General features: G+C 43.1%; 1 protein-coding gene across 2 annotated transcripts in view; it reads left to right on the forward strand.

The window, feature by feature from the left end:
• Positions 1-23,213, forward strand: part of ZFAT (zinc finger and AT-hook domain containing) — a 187,649-nt gene that overhangs the window by 137,485 nt on the left and 26,951 nt on the right. For both annotated transcript variants that reach the window (XM_069465392.1, XM_069465391.1), the window contains 4 exons: positions 312-450; positions 10,959-11,077; positions 18,614-18,740; positions 21,485-21,615. In XM_069465392.1, coding sequence (XP_069321493.1) covers positions 312-450; positions 10,959-11,077; positions 18,614-18,740; positions 21,485-21,615 — 516 coding nt within the window. The remainder of the gene's footprint in view (positions 1-311; positions 451-10,958; positions 11,078-18,613; positions 18,741-21,484; positions 21,616-23,213) is intronic.

Raw genomic sequence — 23,213 nt, forward strand, 5'->3', positions numbered from 1 at the left:
TTTCTTCTTGAACAAGAGCTGTACATTCTGGGGTGAATGAAAGAAGAAAAGAAATCAGACAGTAAAAGCAAACTCACTTAGCAGAGACAGCTCCTACTCTGAGGACACCTTGTCCTGGTCATTTGGTTGGTCACTGCAGAGGCAGGACTCAGCGTTCCTGCCCCAGTGGTTTTCCCTAGAACATAATACCGCAGGTGATGGGCCCGTTCATCGCAGTCTCTAGGGGCGCCAGGTACTCAGCAGGTGGGGAAGCAGTGAAGGCAGACACTGGGGGCTCACACCTTTCTAACCCCTCCTCCTCATCCCTGCAGCCTTTCCGCTGTGCCCACTGCCCTTACTCCTGCAACATATCTGGCTCTCTGAAGCGGCACTACAACAGGAAGCACCCCGACGAGGAGTACGCCAACGCTGGCACCGGGGAGCTAGCGGCAGAAGTGCTCATTCAGCAAGGTAGGCCAGGTGCTGGCATGCGGGGTCCTGCCCGTGTCCTTCCAGCCCAAGTCCCCACCGAAGGGCTGCTGCATCCTGCAGTTCAGTTCTAACGTGAGAACGTTTTGGTTTTATTAGTTCCTCCTCTTCATCGTTGTCATCATCGTCATCCTCATTGTTATTTATCAGCATTTCTTACTGCCTGGTTAAGATTATAACAACTGTAATAGAAATCTAAAATGACAGAAGTAAAAATTTACCCACAAATTCTACTGTCCTCCCAACAAGGTTCACTTATCTGCAGTGCCTGCTGTTTTTCGTCCATGCATAAAGTTTGCATAGATGAAAGTGCAGGGTTTTCTTTCTTTGCTTAACGTTGATTAACAGGAACATTTTGTTTTCCTTTGATATACTGTCTTCCTAATTATAATTTATAAGGGCTTTTTATAAGGCAACAATGAATGGAAGTACTTTAACAATGTTATTGAACATTATGGAGTTTCTAGATTTTTCATCTCTTGCAGTTATAACTAATGCTATTGCAAGCGTACCTATAGGTGAACTTTTTTGGATTGTCTAAAAATATCTTTTGAATACTCAGATTGCTTATTCATCCTGAAAAGAAAAAACGTTGTAGGGCCTTTAAACTAATGAAAATTGATGAAAACCTCTAGTATCATTAAAAGTTTGGGTTTTGGGTTTTTTCTTTTTTTTGCTTTTTTCAATAAATAATCACATATTCCCTTTTGAGAGGGCTTAGCTCCTGTGCTGTTACCATACAGAGAAATGTGGTTGTATTTATATCCACTCCTTGATAATTCAACTAAAAAATGATTGCGGCATGCAGTGTGTTAGTTGCTACTCTTTCCGAAGCCCTGTGACTATTTGAAGCTGAAGACAGTTTTAGAAATCTGCCCCCAGTAAACAGCGATGTGAGACTGTCAGCTGCTGCAGCTGGGGGTGCTCAGAGTTTTTGATCCAGCGTGAAGCTCTGCTTGCTGTAATAGCCATGAAATGCATCTTAATGTAAAACAAATGAATTGACTATATCCTTCAGCACTTTCAGCGACAGGGCTGATGCACAGAAATAGATGAGCAGCACAGAAAACTCAGGATAATTTTAAATCCATCCATCTGGGATAATGGTGAGCATGTGCCTTTTGTTTTCTTAATGGCAGTTTTACGGAGCTGGGGAGCAGGATGGGGTAGTGGGGAGGGCTCTGGTGCGAATCTTCATTCTTCTTTAACTGTGCCATCTTGGGCAAATTATCTCACCTCTCCCCTGCAGGCCCTTCACCTGCAGGATGGGGTTGATGACAGCCATCATCATGGATGATGAGAGAATGTATGCATGCAATACATCTTCATTCCTTTCGTGTATATATATATATATATATATATGTACACACACTTTTTTTTCCCCCCTTAGGATATCTAAGGCTTCTGGAGCCATTGCATTATTTTTTACAACCCCTATGTCCCAGAATCACAGAGGGGAGAATGGATTGGCTTAGAGTCCCAGTGAATAACTGGAGTTGTAGGCTAGAGATTCGTTTGCACATCCTTCACACTCTTGGGTTGGATTGGCAGGAAATAGACGTTTACTGTGGCTGTTGGGACAGGCATGGGGATCTGATTGATGATGCTATCATTGTCCTGTGCTTCCAAACTTTCATCATTGCCTTGCAAAAAAATGTGCTGAGGTTGAACTGTTTCATGCCCTAAGTTTCAGTTAACTTTTTAAGACTCTCTGTAATCAATTGGCATCCCCTGACAAGGTCTGGGTTTTATATTTGATTTTTGCAGGGTGTTTTTGACCTTCTTTCAGATGCGCGGGGCACACACACACACAATCGTCCCTTGAGATCTACGGGTCATTGGATCCAGGATCCCGCAGATACCAAAACCTGCAGATGCTTACATTCCTGAAATTAAAATATTGGTGTAGTATTTGCATACAAACTATACACATCCTTTTGTATACTTTAAATCATCCCTGGATTACTTATAATAGCTAATACAATGTAAATTCTAGGTGAGTAATTGTTATACTTTGTTTTTTTAATTTGTATTATTTTTTATTGCCATTGTTATTTTTTTAATATTTTCAATCTGCAATTGCTTGAATCTATGGATATAATGAACTGATGGATACAGAGGGCTGACTGTGCCTGCATACATATATGTATGTATATGCGTATGTACATGTGTATTTGTGCATGTGTATGTATATGCATGTGTATGTGTGTTTAAGCCCCCCTCCCCTTCAAGAGACATGTTAAAGAAGGAGACAACTACATGTCTCTTGGCTCTTACAGAGACACTGTGCTATTGTAGTTTGGCAGGAGAACAGTTTCTGAAATCAGATAGCTGGTTAAGTACGAACACAGTTTAGAAATCTCAGAAACACAAAGTTGACACTGTTCTTGTGTCTGCAAGAGGGAAGGAGAATGTGAAACTGGATTAAAGTACTGTGTTTGGAAATGCTGCATTGTTTGGTAGTGCTGGAGTTTTTCATTTTCTTTAGATTAATTTCAGATAATTCTCTCCATCCCTACTTGGTTTTATTTTCTTCTTCTACTCCTCCAAAGATAATTTCATGAAACTTTATAATTTCTCATTTTGATGTGGAGAAAGATGTTTTAAAATAATAACATAGTAAAGAACCATGAATAAAATGTAGTTTTCTCAAAATGATGTTACAGTCTCCTGAAGCCGAGTGCAGGGACTCCTCGTCCACCAACTGTGTTTAAACTGTGTCTCACTGTTACATGTGCAAAGCCATCTACTGCTGGAGAAGATTCTCCTGGCTGTGATGCCACAGAGATTCTGGGGAGGGTGTCAGCTTACAATGCTGCAGAGGAGGTGGGGACAAGGCTAAAAAGGAGCTGAGACTTCCCAGGCCAGACAGTTCTGTTCTGTGTGGGTTTCTGGGGGATGATCCCATGGTATTTTCCACGGCGTTTGGGTGGTTTTCCATGGGTGCTAGAAGCTTGCTGGGAATGGTGGCTGCTTGGGCATCCACCAGTGGTGGGCTGGAGAGAGGGGAAACCTGATTTATAGCGTTTGCCAACTTCTGTGGTGTAAATTCTTCCACTATGGCCAATTTTAGGCTCCCAACATGATGTTGTTGGATGTGGAGTTGGGGAAAGGTGTGCACATTCCACGTATGAGCTTGTGTAAGCCGACTCCCGCGCATCTCTGCTCCTGAGGGCACAGGTGACGTTGCCAGGCCCCTGTCAGCTGGGCCCTCTGGATACACCAACCCCTCAGAACTCTGGTACTTTTTAGTAATCAGGCTTGTACTGAGCACTATGCAAATATTTTACTCCCAGCTTATATTTTTTATGCATCTGATCTTTGAAGGCAGATTCCTCTTAAACATCTCTTGTTCATTAATATGGATCGAGGCATTCTCCCACACAAATGCACATTTCATGCTCTTTAAGGAAGACATACTCGTATTGCTTCAGCGGGCCTGCCCCTTCCCTCCCCTTAAAATATGCCTGATTAAGCTCGCTCAAGAACGGTTCCGTAAATCACAGGCTGTGAGAGGCGTCAGATGCTTCGGCACTAAGCTTTACAAATCCTTCGTGCACTTCTACAGCAAGTAGCAGGATGAAGATGGGGCTTAACAGGCTGGTCATTGTTCAGTAGCCTTCAAGCCCTCCCTCAAGTCTCTTAGGTTATTGAAACGAACACAGGCTTGGGAGTCAAATGGACCTGGGGCCAGGATCTCTGATCACTGTGGCCCTTGGACTAGGCGCTTAACCTCTCTGAAACCTGTTTATACACCCCCAAAGAGCAGGGGTGACACCTGCATCAGCAATAGTTGCAGAGATTAGATATTATTCTCCAAGATTCCCAGACAGTGCCAACGTGTAGGAAGTGCTTTAGAAATAGCTCAGATATACTGTTATGTTTATCTATATATTTCTTCTTGCAGCACGTGCCTCTTGAGCTCCTACTGTGTGCCATGCTGGGCACTGGGATTTGGTGTCAGGCAAGGCAGTCATGTGGTGGCATTTATGGTACTTACTGCCCAGGCTGGGGATGAGGGCTAGACAGCTCCTACCAAGGCTCCATATTCTGGCCTCTAGCAGAAAGTATGCATTCCTCTCAGCTATACCCAGGGAGCTTAAAAGAAGAGAGCTGCTTCTCCCAAAGGCTGAGCTGCCTTCTCTGTGGCCCCGATTTTAAAGAGTCATTGAGGTAAGGGTGGGTCATTGGGACAAGAGAAGCTATGAGGAGTATTATCGGGGCGAAGGCTTCATTTGGGGCATCTGCTGAAATCTTTGTTATTTTGAAGTGCTATATTAGAAGAATGTCAATCTGTATGCATATGTGCCTTGGATGTATCTTCATATCTTAGTTTTTCATGCCAGATTTAGGGAAAATAGCGAAGCAGAAAATCCAGAAACTGTCAGTAACCCAAAAGTCTTGTGTTAGATTTTTGGACATTTTTATTTTAAAATTGTTTTGAAGCTGAGCACAGTAGCTCAGGCCTGTAATCCCAGCACTTTGAGAAGCTGAGGTGGGAAGGTCACTTGAAGCCAGGAATTCCAGGCTGCAGCCACTGCACGCTAGCCTGGGTGACAGAGCAAGACCTTGTCTCTAAAATAAAGAAAAAAATATAATTTTAAAAAGTTGTTTTTATTAGGGCCCAGATTCAATAAATTATTGGCAGATGTTTGCAGGGAGTGATGGAGTAATGTAATGCTGTGTTATTGATTGTTATTTTATATGCTAATTTCTCTCCCACAGCGGTCCTGTGAGGTTGGCATCATCATTCCTGTTGTAAAATTAAGAAACAAAGGGAGGGCAAGTGACTGACCCAGGTCACAGCAAGCAAGTGGCCAAGCCAAACCCAGTTTCCGGATTCAGCGTCTGGTGCCTTGCCGCTCACACATCTAACGTCCCCTAACATTTGTAGGAATTTGCACCAATTAAAGGGGAAGAAGCAGAGGCATAGTCCTACTCTAGGAATACTGATGGGGTCACGTTTGCTGGTGGCCATATAGTAATGTGTTCAAAGGTCGCATACATGAATGAGGTGCTGTTTACTTTCTCTTATTTCTTTGTCCCCAAGGTTAGTTGCTAATCTGACCCAAGGCCGACTCTGATCCTGTCTCTCTTGCCAGCCCTTCCTTGTGGTTATCCAAAGGGTCTCAGATCCCAAGATGTTGGGGAGCAGGGGGGGGATGGGAAGAGCTCACTTATTGTTTACTGAGTGTTTGTAATTGGGGTTCAAGACATCAGCCTGGCTGATAATGAAATGCATTTTGTTTCCTCCACTGTATTTTCTGTTATGTTCTTTTTCTCGAGAATCCTGTGGGAAGGGTGATCGCATTTGAGACAGGATTCAGGTATCCCTGGGTCCCATTGCCAGATAGGGTCTAACCTCACACCGTGTCACCAGGAACCCTCTACCCCAGTGCTTGCATATGATTTCCACTATCCCTAAGCATTGCCTAGTTCTGGGCTGGGGCTCTGTCTGGGCCCTGGGGCAGGCATTGAGTTAAGAGACAACAGGAGGCTGGGCACAGTGGTGCATGGCTGTAATCCCAGCACGTTGGGAGGCCAAGTTGGGAGGATCACTTGAGGCCAGAAGTTCAAGATTAGCCTGGGCAATATAGTGAGACTCCATCTGTACAAAAAAAAAAAGACAACAGGAAATGAGAATGTCAACAAAGTCCTATTCCATGTTTCACTTGTTAATCGTACAAAATGAAATTACTCTGTATCCACTTTCCTTTGATCATTAACCTTCTTTTGTTTTAGTTATCCTTTAGTTCCTGTGTTAGTTTCCAATGGCAGCTGAAACAAATCACCACAAACTTGGCAGTGACTTAAAACAACACAGATTTATTATCTTAGTTCTGAAGGTCCAAAGTGAATCTCACCAAGTTAAAGTCAAGGTGCTAAGGAGCCTGTGTTCCTTGTGCAGACTCCAGGGGAGGATCCACTTTTTCACCTTTTCTAGCTTCTCGAGGCTACCCACGTGGCCCCCTCGGCTTCCGGCCCCTCCCTCCATCATCCGAGCCAGCAGTGGCCAATAGAGTCTTTCTCACATTGCATCACTGTGGCCTTCTGCCTTCCTCTTATAACGGCCTGTGATTACATTCGGCCCACTCGGACAATCCAGAATAATCTCCCCACCTCAGGATCCTTAGCTGAGCCACATCTGTGAAGTGCCTTTTGCCATGGATGGTAACATAGTCACGTGCTCTGGGGATTGGGTTGTGGCTATCTTTGGGGGGCCATTATTCTGCAGTGCCTTTTTGAAGGTTATGAGCTTTAGCATTTTTACCTTAGTAGAAGAGACCACTAAGACCCAGGAGTTTAAGGAAGTCTTGGGTCGAGTGAGCACATGCCAGACTCATCTCCTCTCACTCCCCACCCAGCGTTCCACGTTGCCCCGGGAGTTATGTTATTGAAAATGAAATTGAATTTTCAATAATGTCAAGCACTACAAAGGAGCACAAATATTTTAATGCCTAAAACTCCGTAGAATATATTACATTCCAAAAAGAGCAAAGGATACCATGATTGATTTTTAAAATTGCTCCTGAAATTTTATATTTTTGCCTGGTTAATCAGCCCACTCGAGGAAACTGTGATCTGAGGGCTTGTAGCTTTTATGGTGTGCACTTAATGTCAACGCTGCGAGCAAATGCACAAGTCTCCCACTGACCTTTACTGTGCATTGCCTGAGAACTTAATGAATTGCAATAGAAATTAATTTCTCTCAGCTCTGATGTCAATTAACTGGCATAGTTACACATTCGGTCTAGATTACATATTTTCATTTGTTCTTTAATTAAAGTCACTGTGGCAAAGGTTGAAGTTTTAATTAACGTGGGGGCATTATCATATTAAGTTTAATTTAAACATAATATAAGAATGTTTTCTTCTCTAAATTAGTTTTTATTAAAGAAAACCCCAGAAGGAATCTTTAATTTCATTTTGAAGCCTAAGATGTAGTTTGGTTTTGTTCGCGGTCGCATATTAAGTCTTTATAGGAGAAGCATCGTCAGTTTAGCCAAAAAAAGTAGAAGTCTTCACACCTTGGAGGTTTTTAAAAGGTTATCATAGGAAAAGACACCATTTTAGGTGATTATAATGATAAGTGATAAAAAAAGGAGGTTAAAAACTAAGTTTAATTATCCTCTGGGCAAGAAAGAACAGGCCCATTTGGTTTTGCCTAACAAAAGGTGCAGTGTTTTTGAGTTTCAGAAAATAAACATCCATTCAAGCTGCCTTTTCTGTAGAATATTCTGAAACATAAGAGTTTGGTGTCTGTTGCCAGCCTTTTTACTGACGGCAGGAGCCACCTGCCTCTGCCCTCTGTCCCCATCAGGCCCGCTGTGCGCTCTCACACGCTCCCGGGGCAGGGACCCTAAAGCAGTGAGCGGGAGGTGCTGGGGATACGTGTGGGCCTGCAGGTTGGCTACCGTTTGCGCTGTTGGCTGGAGAATCGCCCACCACCTCAGCTGATAGACATGAAAATGCTCTGTCTAGATTCCACTGACATAGGATTGATTTAGGAGGTTGAGCACCCCACGACTGCATCTGGAGATGATTAAATTGTGTGATAGACCCCCGTGAGATTGACACGATCCTTCTGTAATTTGTCCAGACAACCTTGATGTCAATACAGAATTCCTCTACTTCTTCCTCCATGCCGCATGAGCAGTGCATAAATATGGCAGCCTGAGATACACTCAGTGGTCGGCTCAGCTCTTTTGCTGCCTAAGTATAAGCATCTTGGTCACTTGTTCACATGTGTGCTGGAGAAATGGGATACTTTTGGACATCACTGGATGTGCATGTCAGGGATACAGAAGGGACTGAGGGCTTTAGGACTCCAAACAGAGGATGAGGAGCCTGCACAGGAGCTTATCAGAGAGATGCTGGTAGCAGAACCAGGAACAAGTGATGTCTCCGAAGCCCAGAAAAAAATGCATTTTGGCTGGTGGCTGTAGTCACCGTTGCCTTATAACGCACAGGCGTCACACTGAGTAGCAGCACAGCTGGGGTTAGGGTGTGAACCCTGCAGTTAGATTCAGTTCTTAGTTTTACAACCTCGCAAAGTTTACTTTACCATCCAGCCTTTGTATGACACAAGGCAAGCATGCCTCTGTCCTCAGGATATTTGAGGAAAGCGAGACTTAATGTGTGAGGTGTCTGATACCTGAGAACTGCCCAGTCAGTGGAAGATGTGTGATGTTGCTGGTGGTGGTGGTGGTGGTACTGGTATTAAGATGAAGAGTGACAAGTGTTTGTTGGATTAACCAATGTGGAAGTCAGTTGATCCTGACATGTGCAGTGCCAGGAAAGGGTGGGGCACAGGAAGCGGGTGTGCCATGGCGTCAGGCGGGGCTTCTCAGCATCGGTGCTGCTGACAGTCAGGCCAGATCACCCTGCATTGTGCGGCTGTCTTTTGCATTGTAGGGTGTTCAGTGGCATCCCTGGGCTCTGCACACCAGACGCCAGGAGCACCCCTTGCTGTGACAACTGAAAGCTTCTCCAGACTTGCTTGACAGATCACCCCCAGTCGAGAACCACTGGCCTAAGTAATGAACAGAGGCAAAGAAGTGATGACCTCATAATATTTTTCTGGTTTAGATTTCTAATCTTAATTTCAGCAATTTTTTTTTTTGAATAGGGCACTCTCTCTCCCATGGAATAAACCTTAAAAGATACAGGAGGATGGTTAGTGGAAACGGGCCCTCTCCCCTTGCCCGTTGCCCACTCAGAAGTAGCTGATGACACTACTCTCTGGTGAGGTCTTGGAAGTGGAGACTCCACAGAATCCCAGCTGTGAAGGAAGGAGGAAGACAGGGCGGTACCTAGGCAGTGTAGTAGGCCTTCCTTTCTTCCTTCCTCCCTTCCTCCCTTCCTTCCTTCCTCCCTCCCTTCCTCCCTTCCTTCTTCCCTTCCTCCCCTCCTCGGAGAGGGAAGCAGAGTTAGAAAGGCAAGGGGCAAGTTGGGAGAAAATGGGAGAGGATGCAAACAAGAGAATCTTCCGAAGTCAAAGAATAACAGTAGCTCAAGTGAGAAAGAGCAAGAGGGCCGGCAGTCATTAGAGTGGGATGTTTGGATTTATCCCCATGCATGGTGCTAAATAATCATGGGAATGAAATTTCACACAGGTAGTGAAGTGCTAAGTAAGGTTCTTGGGTAACTGTGAGGTGGTGCATTAAAGTCACTTGACCCTGGGGTGGAGAGGGCAGGTGCCAAAGTTCCTGATGGGCATGACACTGTGGGCAGGAGGGACAAACCAGGAGATGCTCCTCCTCTGCAGGGGAGGGGGCACCGCTGCCCTGCCCTGCTCTGCCCTGCCCTGGCCTCCTCCTCGCTTGGGGCTTGTGAGCCTGAGCGGCCTCTGCTCGAGAGGCAGAGGAAGGAGCAAGCTCTCTCTGATGAGGCCCTGTTGGGAATTTTGTTGCCTAGGAGTTCTGAGTGTCTAGGATGCAGTGGGAGGACTGGTGTGGACAGGAGAAACCGTGGGGTCAAAGAGAGAAAGCAGAGTAGAAGTGGGTACATGGCGGGAGAGGACAGGGGGCAGGGACCTCTGGACTCAGGAGTGACCTGCTGGAATCGGTTAGCCTCAAAGTTCCAGACAGCTGAAGTCATGGGGACTTCATGAGGGCAGTCACTGCCCAGGCCCAGCTCAGCAGGGAGGCCTGATAGTGCCAGCAGTTGGCCTGGCTTGGGCCAGTGGCCTGGAGACCCAACACCAGGACCACAGTGACCATCTGAGGCTGGACTTTGCTTCTGAAGGCACAATCTGTTCAGAGAGACTTTTCTCCAGGCTCCAATTTAGTTGCTGCTTCTGATATAATTGTAAAAAGATAGTCTTTTGTGTGACTCTCCAATTTTGGTATTTTTTTTTTTAACCTAGAAACCTAGAGTTTTATATTCTCTTAATTAAAGCATCCAAATGCTTCCCAGAACATGTGCAAAATTTGATCAGTTCAATAAATAGTGACATTTCAGGATGTGACCAGCTTTTTAATTTATTCTTTACTGGGAAATTTATGTGGGAGTATATATGAATGACTTAGCTTCTGATGTGAAGGAGACTGAGAATCTGGCTCCTGCTCTTAGTGTTTTGGGACAAAAAAGGTTGAGAAAAGCAGCCATTGCCATTTTTATTTTCTAAATTATGTTTTATTTACAAATGAAAAAAAATGAAAGAACAATTTAAGCCCCTTATCCACATGGTCAGGAATTATGTTACTCATCCTAGTTCTCTCTGTCATTTAAACTGTCAAGCACATGATAGGTTCTCTGCAAATGCTTATTCAATAAATGAAAAAAGTACATTAATTTTTAAAATCTCTGCCCTGGAAAACATACACACTGCGTTGCTATTGTGTTCCAGTACTAAGGTAAGCTTAGATTGAATGTAAGTGCTGGAGACAAAATAATACACTTCTTGCATTTGAGGCATTTAGATAGGAGAAACCGTTGCATTTTTATGTGCTCTGCACACTTCTTCTTACCTCTGTCTTTGCTTTCAGGTGGCTTGAAGTGCCCTGTTTGCAGTTTTGTATATGGCACCAAATGGGAGTTCAACAGGCACTTGAAGAACAAACATGGCTTGAAGGTGGTGGAAATTGATGGAGACCCCAAATGGGAGGTAACTTTTTAAAGTGTAGTATTGATCTTGACATTTCTAAACACAAATGACAAACCAGGCAAGCCCAAATGCTGGGCACAGACAGCTATTCCTTAGAGCATTGGATTTTCTAGTTGAGAAACTTCTGAAACCTTTTCAAATTAAGTCTCGTGTCCGAGGGGTATAACCAAGTGAGATCTGGGGCATGCATGTGAATTCTTATTCTGAGTTGAATTTAGACTCTTTTGTGAAGGTTTGTATTGACCTCATTGACATTTTTACTTCTGTTATTTACAAATCCGGAGTTTCAGCTGTTGTACCTAAAAGAAGAATGGAAGGCAAGGAGTATCTTGCCATCCTTACCAAGGGAGTTGGGAGGGCTCCCTTTCTTCATTCAAGGCCCTACTCTCTGTCTGTGGGAGGCTTGCGCTGCTACCTGCCTTCTTTGTTTTCCCCTTAGGAGTTGGGACTAGTAGTCATCTGGCTGAAAACACATCTGTAGTGTAAGAGCCAGTAGCCATCTCTCTTTTCAAACACTGATGTCACTCTCATGGACTAACTGCAGCTACCTAAGGCAGGATTTCTCAGACTCAGTGCTATCGACGTTTTGGTCTGGATAATTCTTTGGTGTGGAGTGCTGTCCTGTGCCTTATTAGAAGTGTAGCTGTATTTCTGGCCTCTTCCCACTAGTTGCCAGTAGCATCATTCCCCTCCCCCACACCAGACCCGACCAAAAACGTCTCCAGGCATTGCCAGTGTTCGATATTGCCTGGGGTCAAAGTCACACCCAACTGATGTAAGATCTTTACAAAGCATCCAGTGGTTATCCACAACACCTGAAAAAAAAAATATTATTATGATATGTGGACTATTCTGGAATGCAAAGGAAGAGTGAGTTCAGTAGGAGTTAATGTGTTAATATAGTCTATCGTAATAATAGAACCAGAGAGAAAAATGAAATGATCATCATCATAGATGCAGGAAAGATGTTTGACAAAATTCAGTATTCACTGATTAAAAACAGTCAATAACATAGAATTTGATGGCTACATCCCTAAGATGAAAAAAATATACATGACTCAGCCCCAAACATTAGCATCTTACTTCATTGGGAAACACCAGGTGGTTTCCACTGAAGTCAGAAATAAGACAAGGATGCCCCCGTAGCTCCGAGACGCTTTAGCAGTGTGTCGGGGGCATCAGCCAGTGTGGTTAGACAGGCAGAGCAAACACAGACATAGAACTGAAGGGAAGACATAAAAGCATCTCTAATTGCATATGATAGGATTATATTAATATTTTTAGGAAATCCCAAAGAATGAATGAAAAACTAATACAAGCAATAAGCAGCAGATAAAAGATCAACATACACCAATCAGCAGCATATGTACACACATATATATAAAATAAATACGTCTATACCTGTATATACACACACACACACACACACACATATATATATAAAATAAGTTAGAATGGAAGCAAACACCCTATTTATTATAGGAAACAAAACCCAGATAAATCAAGGCATAAACCTAACAAGAAATGTCCAAGTGTAAATGTGGAAACTATAAAACTCTCCTGAAACAGACATAAATTTAGAGTTGAGCGCATGGATGGGAATATTTAATGTCATAAAGATGTTAATATTCCTGAAGGTCATTTTATACAATAATTTATCAATGTAATATGATCAAAATAAAAATACCATTAGATTTTTTTCTGGAGCTAATCAAGTTGATTTCTAAAGTTCATTTATGAATACATAGCTAGGAAAACCTTGTGAAAAACATCAGTGTGAGGAGAATCCTACCAGATGCTATAACATGATATGAAACCTTCGTACCTAAGACTGTATGTTATTTGTGCATGAATAGATGGTCTAATGAAACGGAGTAGAAAATTTAGAATAGACCCAGTGATATATGGAAATTTATTATATGATAAAGATGGTGTCTCAAGTTGGTAAGAGAATGGTCGGCTTTTTAATAAATGTTGTAGGATAACCAAATAGCCATATGGGAAAAGATAAAATTGGATCTGTTTTTCATAACTTATATAAGACAAATTTTAAAAGGATCAATGATTTAAATATAAAAATAGAAATATATTACAAATGCTAAAAGAAGAGTGAATTCATCTATAAACTGAGAGTGTGGAGAACTTTCCTAACTGTAATTCAAAATCCAGATTTAATAAGGGAAAAGATTGAAAAATATTGACTACATGAAAATATTTTTAAAGTCTGATGGAAAAGAACTCATATATAAGGAAAAAGATAAGTGATAAAAATATTTTTATCGTATCATAGAAGAGAAATTAGTATCTTTATTCTATAGAAGGCCTATAAAAATAGTGAAGAGGAAGATCAACAACTTAATAGAAAAATAGGCAAGAGATTAGAAAGGTTCAGAGAAAAAGAAATGTAAATAACCTCGAATATCTGCATACATGATCAGTCTCACACATAACAAAAGAAATGTTAATTAAAACTAGACTGGGATAGACTTTCTCACCTATTAGATTGACAATAATCCAAAAGTTTGGAATCATCTCTGCTGGAGAGACTATAGGGAAGGAAATCTGTTCTTATATGTTGCTTCTGCGAATGTAAAATGGTCCAACCCAATGAAGGGAATAACAATATGTAGCAAAATTACATATTCAATTCTTTATCCATTAACTAAACAATCCCACTGGTAGGAAACAATTTCAAAGTTACACTGGATAAAATGAGAAAAGGTGTTTGCACAAGGCATTCATTGCGCTGCTATGGATAGCGGTATGTGGCTGGAAACAACCTAGTGTCCATCAGCAAGAGGCTGGATGAATCCCTTATGTACAGCTATGGAGTATAGAACCATGCAGCTGTGGGAGGGAAGAAAGGATGTCCCTATGTAGTTCACCTGGTCTCCAGGGTATACTATTAAGTGAAAACAGTGAGGTGAAGAACAGTGTGTGCATGTGTATTGTATTTATATTTTTAGAAAAAGTTGAAAGATAAACAAAACTTGAAAAAAGAGCATGCGTGGCAAATGAATCTGTGTTACAAATGAATGACATAATCACACTGAAGGGAGTAGGGGGAAAAAGGAGCTGAATTTAGTAACTTTGGAAGATAGTTGACTGGATACTCTTAGGCCAAAGAAAAATTAACTGTAGACAAGTGCTGTGACCTAGTTAATTATTGTATTTCTCATAGCAGTGTGGGTTAGTAATTCTGAACCCACTTCGTGTGTGGATTATGACTGAACAAATAAGCAAATACATCATACATAATGGGAGCCCAGTTTCTCATTGTTGGAAAAGGAAGTTACAAATAAATGTTAGGGGCACAGTTAGCACGAACCCTTTAGCTATGAATCATACATTTAACTGTGATAGTCATCCATTTCACCATGAACTCACATTAAAAAGATCCCACATGCCACAGATGGTTAGTATACATACACAAATTTCCTAGCTTTTTGTTTCAGAGGGCTAGAAGCAGTGACACCCTGGTAGCAGTGCCCACATCTTGGTTGCTAATAACATTCTCCAATAAAAGGAACCAGGGTCCCTTGAAAAAATGGTTGATTCCAAGGATGAGGAAGAACATATACAAGATGATCCTGGAACATCTTGTGGTGCTAGAAAGTAATGACATGCTCAGTCTATCAACAGATAAAGATGAGAACACATATGTCAAAAGAACAGAGGAGACAGCCTGAAAGGGCTCCCAGTGACCAAAGCTACAAGAACTTGAATATCAAAATCAATATCCATGAGTCCATGCTGATATAAATAAATGATTGAATAAATAAATAAGAAGGAACTGCTCTTCCCCACAAATGAATTCTGATTGATAACTGTAGAAGGAATGAGAGAAATAGAAAGCCACCAGTAGAATAGCACAGGAACAACTGCAGCAGGCGAGATCCATTGATGAATGCTGAAATTATTAATAGTAGGCAAAAGTTTAAGGAGAAACAAGATGTTTGCATAAACTCAAAATATCTCCAAGTATTTATTAATTACAAAGGGAACAGTGGGAGCTCTTAACCAAGTGATCAAGGCTGGCGTCATCAGTGATAAAACGTTCTGACATCATGCATCACCTGATATGATACGATGAGAAGGGCATTTCACCTTGAGGTATTCTTCACAAAAATCCTCAACCCCACTCTAATTATGCAAACCCACCAGACAAATACAAATGATGCATGTGGTCAAATACTGGCCCATACTTCTCAAACATGTCAAGGTGATGAAAGACAGCGAAGGACTGAGGAACTATCACTGGTGGGAGGAGGCTGTGAGGCATGAGGACTAAGTGGTCGGTGGGAGCAGGATTGAATCCTGGACCTGAAAAAGGACACTAATGAAAAAACTGGAGGAATCTGGATAAATCCTGTGGTTTAGTTGATAGTGTTGTGCCTGTGTTAATTTCTTAGTTTTGATGATTTTACCATGATTACGTTAAGACGTTGAAGGGTAAAGGGTCTATAGGAAGTCTCTGTTGTATTGTCTTTGCAGTTCTTGTAAGTTATAAAAAATAAAAAGTGTGGCCATTGTATGCAGGGAAGGGAGGCAGAGAACAAGATGGAATGGATGAGGGCGGGGGGAGGTTAAACTTAACATACCCTGTGGTGTAGATTTGACTCTGATACCATGAAAATGTTTTATATAATAATAAAAACAAAATTAACTTTTTTAAAAAGCAAGTCTTAAACATTGAGAGTAAAATGAAATAAATGATCCTAACTGCGTATCAAATTGGTGGCATAACTATACAGAGAGGAACTATTTCAAGAGGCTTCAAAGCAGTTATTTGATTGCACCCCCCTAATGGGATATAACCTAAGGGCAAAAAGAACTTTAAAAACTGCACTGTTTTCAGTTATTCTGTTGGTGGTAGGGATGATATTATAATTCTGAGGCTGCTGTTAGTGTTTGTTAACTGCAGTAAAACACATAAAATGTGTTTAATTCCATGATCTTATACTGATATTCAGAAAAAAACAATTCGGTCACCTTTGTAGGATGCTAGTGAATCAACTCTTTATTTTGAAAACTGGTAAATTAAGGCCAAGAATCAAGCAATTATTCTACCTTTAAAAGAAAAAAAAAAACTAAGCATAACCAAACATTTGATGAGGGTAAGTTTTTCCTTTAGATGTTTTCAGCTAACACATGAAAAATTAGAATATTACCATTTTCAACTTTCTAATGATGTCAAAGATCTAGCAATGATCATTAGTTATAGCTAACATTGCAAAAAGACAACTGCACAATATGTATCTCCTGAAGGGATTATGCGATATAATCCGTGAAACATTCTTGTCAAAAAGGGTCCCTGAATCTGATTAAGCTTTTATATTTATATCTAACTACTAATTTACAGAAAATACCGTGGACAGAGGACCATGTTATTGATTTCATGGTGATGCAATCAGCAAAATTTAGGTTATTGAAAGCTCTGTAAGGCAAACAGCCTGCCTTCTTCAACAATTAAACTTCAAGGGAAGAAAATGCCAGAAATGGAGGAAGAGCATAGCGATTTTAGGTCTTAGAAGATGTATCAGTTCTAATGTGTGACCCTCATTTAGATGTGATTTGAACAAACTTGAAAATTAGATAATTGGAAAAATTTGAACATTGCCTATATACTTGATGATATTGAGGACTCATTAAGTTTTTGAGTGTGACAGTGGCATTGTAGTTATGTTTTGGAAGAGTTTTATTTTTTAGAGATTCTGAAATATTTATAGAGGAAACGATGATTTCTGGATTTGCTTCAAAATAATCCAAGAGCAGGGCATGGAGTGTGTGGGTGCCTAGGAGAGGAAAGACTGGCCGGGAGTTGATAATTGTTGAAATTGGGTGATGGGGAGGTTTGTTATACTTATCTCACTGCTTTTATGTGTTTGAAATTTTTTATAATTTTTTTTTTTAAAGTAGGAGCTTTGGAGTCTGACAGATTTAACTTTGAATCCTGTCTCTGTTACCTGTAAACTGCTTGACCTGGAGCCATGGTTTAAGCTCTGTGGCCTCGGTGTTCTTTTCCATGCAGGAGGCTGATAGTACTTGAGAGGCTGAAAGGATTGAGAGAAACCATGTGTAAGACGCTAACGTCTATGTCTAGCCCCCAGTAAGCCCTGAGAAAATGGCAGTTGCTGTGATTATTGCGGACGATGATGACATCATCAACTTCGCATCTTCATCTATGCTAAAACAATAACCTGGTGTTTCAAGTTCATACTGCAAGAATTTACTCTTTATTAACAAAAATAGATGTTGGAATGTCAATTCCTGATGTAAAACGTGGATAGTTGGTGCTTTTATAAATGCATGTAATAACATCCCTCTCTCCCAAAGGCCTCATTTCCAGCAGATTCCAGCACCTTAAACAGAGCTGCGAACACACCAGAAGTAGTTGACATGAAGCCATGTGCTTGATGCCGTAGCGAGATAACAGAGCAGGCAGTGAGCTGGGCATAAGATAGTCACCAGTGCAATAACTAGCTGCCTAGTACAGCAGTGTGTGCTGTCACCTGACTCCCAGGAATGCCTTGCAAAGAGCACCATGCTTCTTGAAAGTGCTTATTGTGCAGAATTTTCCCAGAATGAGGAGAAACCGTTTAGTGTGCATCCTGTCCTTTCATAGGCTAAGGCATTATTTGGATCCAGTGTTGACTAATATGTCAGATAATAGTACTTAAAAGAAAATATTCTTTTTTTTTTTGGTCATTTATGCATTCATGAAATATTTATTGGGTATCTATACTATATGTCAGGCTGGAAACACCTAAATGAACTCGGCCAGTTGGCTGTAAAAGAATAATTATATGCTATTCTGAACCTCTGTGTCATTACTGACAAGTGCTTATAGATTATATATAACTTGGCTCCTATAAATTTTGTCTCAAGTCCTCTTTTCTGTTCTTCTTGATTGGTGTCATTCATGTGTCCTGCCTGATAGTTTTGCTTGTGCTTCCCTTCCTTTCCAGAAAGAGAATGTTATTAATGTCTAGTTCTGTGAAAATTGTGTTACACCTTTTCTCTCCTTGAGCTACAAGGTACCTCTGAATGTCACTTTTACTCCTCCTACTCTCACAAATATTGATTTTGCACAAATATATTTCTTGTAGTCAGTTTTGTTTCTCATACCTTCATATAAAAATAAGAGTGGCATGACTAGCCAAGATTTACTGAATTCTCAGTGCGTGGCAGGACCCGTGCTTTCCCCGTGTGCTGGAATCACCCATCCTCTCCTTTCCACCATTAGCTGCCCAGGTGCTGTGCCCCTCCCTCTGCTGGCCACGTGGCCCCAGCCCCCACATAAGGGGCAGAGTAGATGCAGTGTTGGGAGCTGAGCTCTTCAAATATCTAGTTAGGAACAGCATGCTCTGTTCCCAACCACAAGAATGTGCGCCAAGGAGCTTTCCTCCAAAGCTGGTTTGGTTTTAAAAAGGCTTGGTACTTGTAAAGAGAAGTTTTCTCTTTGGGAATTATATTTATTGGAGCCACTGGTTTCTCAGGGATGACAGGTCACTTAGGTATTATGTTTTTATTTAGACAGCAACAGAAGCTCCTGAGGAGCCCTCCACCCAGTATCTCCACATCGCAGAGGCTGAAGAAGATGTTCAGGGGACGCAGGCAGCGGTGGCCGCGCTCCAGGACCTGAGATACACCTCCGAAAGTGGTGAGGGGGCATGCCCTGGCTTCCTTTGACACCTCAGAACTGGTCTCCACTAGACGTGCTGAATGAATGCATTTGCAAATGAATGACGTCCATGGGGTCGATCTACTTTAAAGCCCCTGAGCCAGCATTCAGACTGCGGAAGCAGTCCCATTGTCAGGCACCAGAGATGTTCTAGCAATTAGACATGTTCTAGAATTAGAGCAGAAGCGGGGCTTTATAACAGGGTTGCAAGATTTTCCCAAGTCTTAACATGTTTAATTCTCAGAACAACCTTGTGAGAGAAGCAGCTCTTACTCTTCTCACTTCACAGATACACAAAGTCAGGTCACTTTTCATTGTTAATGGGTGGCAGAGGGTCACCCACTTTCGGGAGTTGGGGCTAGTGCTGGGATCCAGGTCTCCTGACATTTTGCCGGGGTATTGTCCTGTTCCATGCTTCCTCGTGGTCACCTACTTGAGGGGGCTTATTCCAGGGTCCACAGGGGCCGGGCGGGCAGTGGCAGTGGGTGGCCTGGGCTCAGTGGGACGTGGAGAGTGGCCAAGACTGTGGCGCAGTGGGGGTGTCACCTCGCAGACCTGCGGGCCCAGGATTGCTCACTCCCCCAGTTCTTCTCAAAAGGCCCAATCAAGATTTTTACATCAAATGTTATAATTTTCTCAACGTTAGATCAATTTAAAAACCAAATAAACCACTCTGCCAGCCTAGTGGCAATTGGGTCATTATGCTTAGAAAATAGTTTTTCTTTATGCTCTTTTTAAAATGCACAAAACACAAGTTAATGTTACACACCACAGTCCTGCATGTATTAGGGGCAGAGGCCAAGCAGGTGGGACCAGAAAGGAGCACCAGGCGCGGTGAAATGGGGTGGGAAATCGAAGAGTTAGGAAAGCACCATTTTGCCCAGTTCTGAAATCCCTCAATCCCAGATTGTGAGAAGGCTGCGCAGAAAACTCTGAGGGCCCTTCAGTTTAGGGAAGATGAATTGGCGGGGCTGTGTTCACTGCCTGCTCTGCTGGAGGGGGTTTGGGAGGCAGCGACTGCACTTATGCAGACGGGAGAGTTGAGGCCCAGGCTGTTAAATGTGGCTCCCAGCGCTGAGGCCCTGTCAGAACTTGAGTTTCCCTCAATGTTCAGCGACGTCAGTGATTACTCAAGAAAGACCTGCAAAATGCAGCCTGTCTGTCTTTATCCCTTCACAAGCACACATGCACGTGTGCATGTACACACATATGTACAGACACACACACGCACTCCCTGTCACTCCTTCTAAAGGCCCTTCGATGTCTCTCCTTGCAGCTTAACAAGCCGGGCCCACCTGCTGTGGCTCCTGGCTGCCCGCGCTGCCCCGTCCCTGTCTCTCACCACCCCACCCTGGGCTGTGCCGCCTTTGGTCAGATGCTGCGGTTCTCAGCATGGGCGTACGCTCCAGTGCTCCCTGGGATGTGGCCTGGTCCCTTGCCCCTCACGGCATGTTTTCTGCCCAACTCATCCTCATCTTCAGTACTTGGATCGTATGCACCTACTGAGAACGCACCTAACTGTTCCGCACCGTTCCCCAAATTGTCCTCCTGACGCAGGGCCTACCGTGTGCTATAACGATCTGCTTGTGAGTCTGCTCAGGAGCCTGCGGGCACGGGAAGCAGAAGGGGGAGTGTGAGGTCTTTGTCGGTATTCCCACTGCGAACAGCAGTTCCCGGCTGACAGGGCTTGATAAATGGTTGCTGAGGCAGTAAATGGATGAGGAATTAGAACCTTGCCTCAGTGAGATGTGCAGGTAAACGTTTTAGTGCTTGGGTGTTTGGAGTGGTTGGCCACAGGACACGTGCGCATCATCTCCCCTGAGGCGTATGTGCTGGGGAATGCGTTGTGAATGTATGTAGGTACCTCCACACTCACACGCTGGACCCCGCCCTCCACGTGGAACATGTTGAATCCCCCTTCTCCGATCTCTTACCGATTGACCTATATTGGAATGTAGCCCACAAAAAGCTGCCCATGAGGGTGCACACGTTGGCAGAGACTTCATAATGTTGTGCTAGCGTGGAGATCAAGCAGTAATTTCCCTTTTAGTAAATTAATGATCAGGGTCAGGGGGGTGTTCTGGAGGGTTGCAGATGGCCAGACAGATGGTGAGAGCAGGCGGGGAACACTAAATAGCTGCCCTGGTGACATGGATTCCAGGCTTTTGAGATGATTAAAATAGAACCCAGAGCTTAAATTGGTTTGGAATTCTAAAGCCCGCTGGTTGGATAATTGAGACACCCTCAGACGTTTTGCCCATAACTTGTGGAATTTACTTGGCACACTTTCACTGACCACAGCCCACATGCCCAAGGGAGACTGACTCTGCAGTTGAACGTGTCACTGGTGCTCCATGGAGGTTCCACTTGGAGGGACTATCTTTGAGCCTTCAAGTTAGGATTCAGAACATGTGGGCTTAAGTTCTGGCTTTGTGATATAATTGACCCAATGCCCCAAGTGACAGATGTATGAAATGGGGGTAATATCACAGTGTCATCTCCTCACAGTGCTGCTTGGGGTTTTGAGATGTTCTTACAGAAAATGCTTTGTAAGCTATAAAGTACCACACAGATTATCTCTGTTGTCAAAATGAGTGATCACAGAGGACCTGTGTGTCCTCTGGGGAAGGCATCGCCCGTGAGAATGGAGGGGCCAGTTTTGCATTCTCTGTCCTTCAATGCCAGTGGCCTGAATGGTGTCCGGTTTGCTTCCTCCTCATCAGGTGACCGATTTGACCCCACAGCCGTAAACATCCTGCAGCAGATCATCGAGCTGGGCACCGAGACCCACGACGCTACTGCCCTTGCTTCGGTGGTTGCCATGGCGCCGGGGACAGTGACTCTGGTCAAACAGGTGAGCGCCCCCCACCCCCACCCCGTAGGTGCTCATCCCTCATGTGCCCCACACCTCGTTTTCTCCTGCCCCCATGTGTCTCTAACTCACCCAAGGTGGAATTTGGAATGAAGTTGGTCTGGTCTTATGCATCTTCTTGTTCTGCCTCTGATCATTATGGGATTATGTCTTCAATATCTCTATACGTGGGGCTGTGTTTGGAGAGAGGTATAGCATAGTTCAGAAAAGTTCTGGAAACCATTCGTCTCCTTTCAAAGAATTCCAGAGTGACAGGGAGCATGGTGTGGACGATTTAGACACATCCATGGCAAAAGGTAGCCCCTGGTGCCCGAGGCCCCACCAGTGAGTGGATGGTGAGATGTGTGGGAGTGGCCAGAGAAGCCAGGAGGGTCTCCCTGTGGGCCGCCCTCCTTAGTGGTCGTGACGCCCAACCACGTCAGCACGGGATGCTGCACTGACGGGAGGAGAATGCCCAGGTGTGGAATAAAGGTTACTCTGCTTAATTCATAGTTGTACCGTTTGGCTCGTTTCCTCTTCTATCCTCAGTGGAGACTTTACCATCTGTTAAAATGCAGCATGTTTGATAATTAGATCATCCTTTGTATCTGTTTATGCCTATCTCTCTATCTGCCATCTTCGGCTTCATTTTACAAAAGATTTAAGCTAGCTTTCACAAATACTTTAAAAAGAGAAAACAAAAACAGTGCACGCATCAGAACCGGGAAAATGTTTAATTTAAAATCAAACTTCAAGTTCATGGAGAAAGTTGAAAAGGAGACCATAGAGTTTTACACAGTTGGCCAATCTTTTCCAGCAAGCATGAAATTCGGGCCCAGAAACTCTCTGGGGGAAGTCGTACTGGTTCACTCGCTAAGTGTACTGAGTGCCCACTGTTGTCGGGCAGTGTTCCAGTGGCCAGGTTCCAGGAGAGAACCAGCGTCTGCCATTACTGTGGTTACTTGCTAGTGGGGAAAAGGTAAAACCCAAACAAACTAGTACCATCTAAAGGATCTCAAATGCTGAACAAGTGCTGTGGAGAAAAGTAAAATAAGGAAAGGGGAGTGAGAGGGGGGCCAAGGAGTGTGGCTAGGGGGGCTATTTTATAAAGGGCTGTTGGGAAGATCTCTCTGACATTTTGAGGAGAGACCTGGAAGAAGTGTGTGTGACTAGAGTCATCTGAATTTGACTGTAAATTTGTTACTGAATTTTGTAACAGAAAACAAGAAGGAAGCTTTAAACAGCTAACTTAGGAAAGGGGTAAGCTTTTCTTGGCACTAATAGATGAAGATATTTCTTAAGGAGGCTGTCATGTAGGGACCCCTGAGTAATGTGTCCCTGTTGACACATAAGTCAGGAGGGGACACCCCAATGCTGTTTCCATGACTGTCCCATAAGTGTGCCCAGGGCACAATGCAAAGTATGAAATCCAGGCCAAGTAATTCTCTGGGGGAATTAGTACATTCTAGTTTAACTCTGAATTTCTTGATCAATAGACTAGACTTAGCATGTCTAGATGAATGTTTGGGTTGCATATCCTAAAAACCCTCCTCCATGGTGTGTTTTCCCTGTCTTGGACAGAGTGGTAGGCAATCAATGTT

This window comes from Eulemur rufifrons, chromosome 3 (assembly GCF_041146395.1).
Source record: "Eulemur rufifrons isolate Redbay chromosome 3, OSU_ERuf_1, whole genome shotgun sequence".
Classification (NCBI taxonomy): domain Eukaryota; kingdom Metazoa; phylum Chordata; class Mammalia; order Primates; family Lemuridae; genus Eulemur; species Eulemur rufifrons.